The sequence below is a fragment of the Plasmodium reichenowi genome, chromosome 13 (genome assembly GCF_001601855.1).
Source record: "Plasmodium reichenowi strain SY57 chromosome 13, whole genome shotgun sequence".
NCBI lineage: Eukaryota > Apicomplexa > Aconoidasida > Haemosporida > Plasmodiidae > Plasmodium > Plasmodium reichenowi.
The window spans coordinates 431524-434242 of record NC_033658.1 but is presented as its reverse complement, the minus strand read 5'-3'; the positions used below and the strand labels follow the sequence as shown (position 1 = coordinate 434242).

The 2719-nt window shown below is 18.7% G+C and overlaps 1 protein-coding gene across 1 annotated transcript; it reads right to left on the bottom strand.

Moving 5' to 3' along the window:
* Positions 1-224: 224 nt before the first annotated feature.
* Positions 225-1712, bottom strand: PRSY57_1310100 (hypothetical protein; the record flags this gene model as incomplete). Its single annotated transcript, XM_012909037.2, has 1 exon — positions 225-1712. The coding sequence occupies one exon, from the start codon at positions 1710-1712 to the stop codon at positions 225-227; it is 1488 nt and encodes a 495-aa protein (XP_012764491.2).
* Positions 1713-2719: the final 1007 nt, after the last annotated feature.

The window sequence follows — 2719 nt, the reverse complement described above, 5'->3', positions numbered from 1 at the left end:
AAAAAAAAAAAAAAAAAAAAAAAAAAAAAAAACATAAAAATGTATAAATATATAAATATATAAATACACATATGTATATAATATATTTATGTATATAATACACATATGTATATAACATATTTATGTATATAACATATTTATGTATATAACATATTTATGTATATAACATATTTATGTATATAATATATTTATGTATGTATTTATTCCATGTGTATACCTTTTGGTTACTTTTCGATTATAATATTTTCGCTTTTCATTTTTTGGTAAACTTCATCAGGCAATTGTTCTAATATATCATCACTATATTTATCTAACAATTTGATTTTTTCTTGTTTTATGAGTTGTTCATATTTTTTTTGTTCTTCCATTAATTTTTCTTTTTGTACTTGTTCTTGTAACCTTTCTTGTTTAATTGCTTCTTTTTTTTCTTGGAATGTTTGATAAATTTCTTTTCTATATTGTAACAATTTTTCTTTTTTCTTTTGATCTGTATATTGATCTAATTTGTCTAGTTTTTTTTTTTCTTCTAATAATTGTATTTTTCTTTTTTCATCCTCTTGTTTTTCTGCTAACCTTTGTTGTTCTTTAAGTTGTATATCTTGTTCTAACTGTTTGAGCATATCATTTTTAAGTTGTAATTTTTTTTTATTTTCTTTTAATTCTTTTTGTTTTTCTTTAAAATCATGTTCTTCTATATAAAGTTTATTTAATAATTCATCTAGAGTTTCTTTTTCTTTATTAACTAGATATTCTTTATAAGCTATTTGATTAACAACTTTTTGTTTTTGTATATTTTTATCTTGTTTATTTTGTATATAGCTTTTCATTTTTTGTTCTTTTTGTTTAATATATTCTTGATTTTTTAATTCTTCTTCTTTATCTTTTTGTTTTTGTAATTCTTTTTGTTTATTTTTTAATTCGATTTGTTGTTGAAATTCTTTTAATAATTTTTTTTGTTTTAATAAATCTTCTTCTTTTTTTTTCTTTTCTTCTTCTTGATAATTTTTAACAATTTGTTCTACATGAGCTCTATCATCTAGATTGTCTGTATATTTTTCTTTTTTTTTTTTTATATTTTCTTTCATTTGTTTTTGTAATTCTTTTTTGGTATCCATTATTTTGTTATAATTCATTTTTTTTTTCATATCATCTTCTTTATCTTCTTTTAAAATAATCTCTTCTAATTCTTTATTAATTTTCTTATCTTCTTCTATTTTATTTTTAGTTTTTATTAAATTAGCTTCTTTTATTTGATTTTCTCTGTCTTTCAAAATAGCTATTTCATCTAATTTTCCTTTTAGTTGTTTATATTCTTCTTCATTTTGTAAAGTATATTCAACAGCTTTTTCTCTCAGAATTCTCTCTTCTTTTTCTTTTTCTTCTAGTTGTTTTTCATTTAATAATTGACATTGTTTAATTTTCTCTTCTTTTAATTTTCTTTTATCATCAAATTCGTCTCTAGACACATTATCACCACATGTATTCTTATCATACATATTTTGTTCCTCACCAACATATTCCCTCTTCATATTTTCTTCTTCTTCTTCTTCTTCTCTTTTGTTTTTAATAATGTCTGCTTTTTCATCGGACATGTTCTGTATCCTACTATAGTTATCTAATTTTAGTTCGTTTCGAATTCGTTCTCGAGCATATTCGTTCTTTTGCTCCCTCTGTATCCTAGCATTAATGGAACGTTCATTGTGTTTTCTCATTTAAGCGTAAGCAAAAGGGAAAAAGTTTTAAACAAAAAAAAATAAGAAAAAAGAAAAAGGAAAAAGGAAAAAGGAAAAAAGAAAAAATAAAAAAGAAAAAAGAAAAAAAAGTAAAAAGAAAAAGGAAAAAGGAAAAAAAAGTAAAAAGAAAAAGGAAAAAAAAGTAAAAAGAAATTATAAATTAAAAATTAGATATAAGAAAATTAAATATAATAATTTTTTTACTTTAGCTTCATTAATTCAAAATGTGTCTATACAGTATAAAAATTGCATATCACCAAACTGTTTCGAGATTAATAAGAAATAAAAAAGAAAAAAGAAAATATAAGGAATATTTTTATAATTACATATATATATTTATATATATATATATATATATTGATAGATATATTTTTAGAAATTTGTTCAATACCTAAATAATGATATATTTAATGATATTCTTTAGAAATTATTTAAAAAAAAAGAAAAAAGGAAAAAGAAAAAGAAAAAATTAATAATAAATTAAATTTTACTCTATATTAATATTTTGAGCACAGGAAAGAGAATAATGATTCTTTAACTTATTGAATCTGTCTTTTTTAAATAACGAAATGGAATGTATATATATATATATATATATATATATATATATATATAATAATGGCTCTTAAAAAAAATAATTTACATTACGAGTTAAATATATATCACGTAATACACATAATATATATATTATATATATTATAATATATTAGATACATTGAGTAATTTTTTTTTTTTTTTTTTTTTTTTTTTTTTTTTCTTTTTGTTAACCATTGATTTTTAATATCTATTTAATTATATAAAGAAAAAATTCCCTATTTTTTTTTTCTACATATAATATGGTACGATTTCTTTTTGTTGTCGTTTTGTAAGACCTTAGATAGAACATTCATATTTTATTATGAATATAAAATAATTATATTTATTACTTTTATTTATTTATTTATTTTATTTTATTTTTTTTTTTTTTTTTATTTCTGAACTTAATT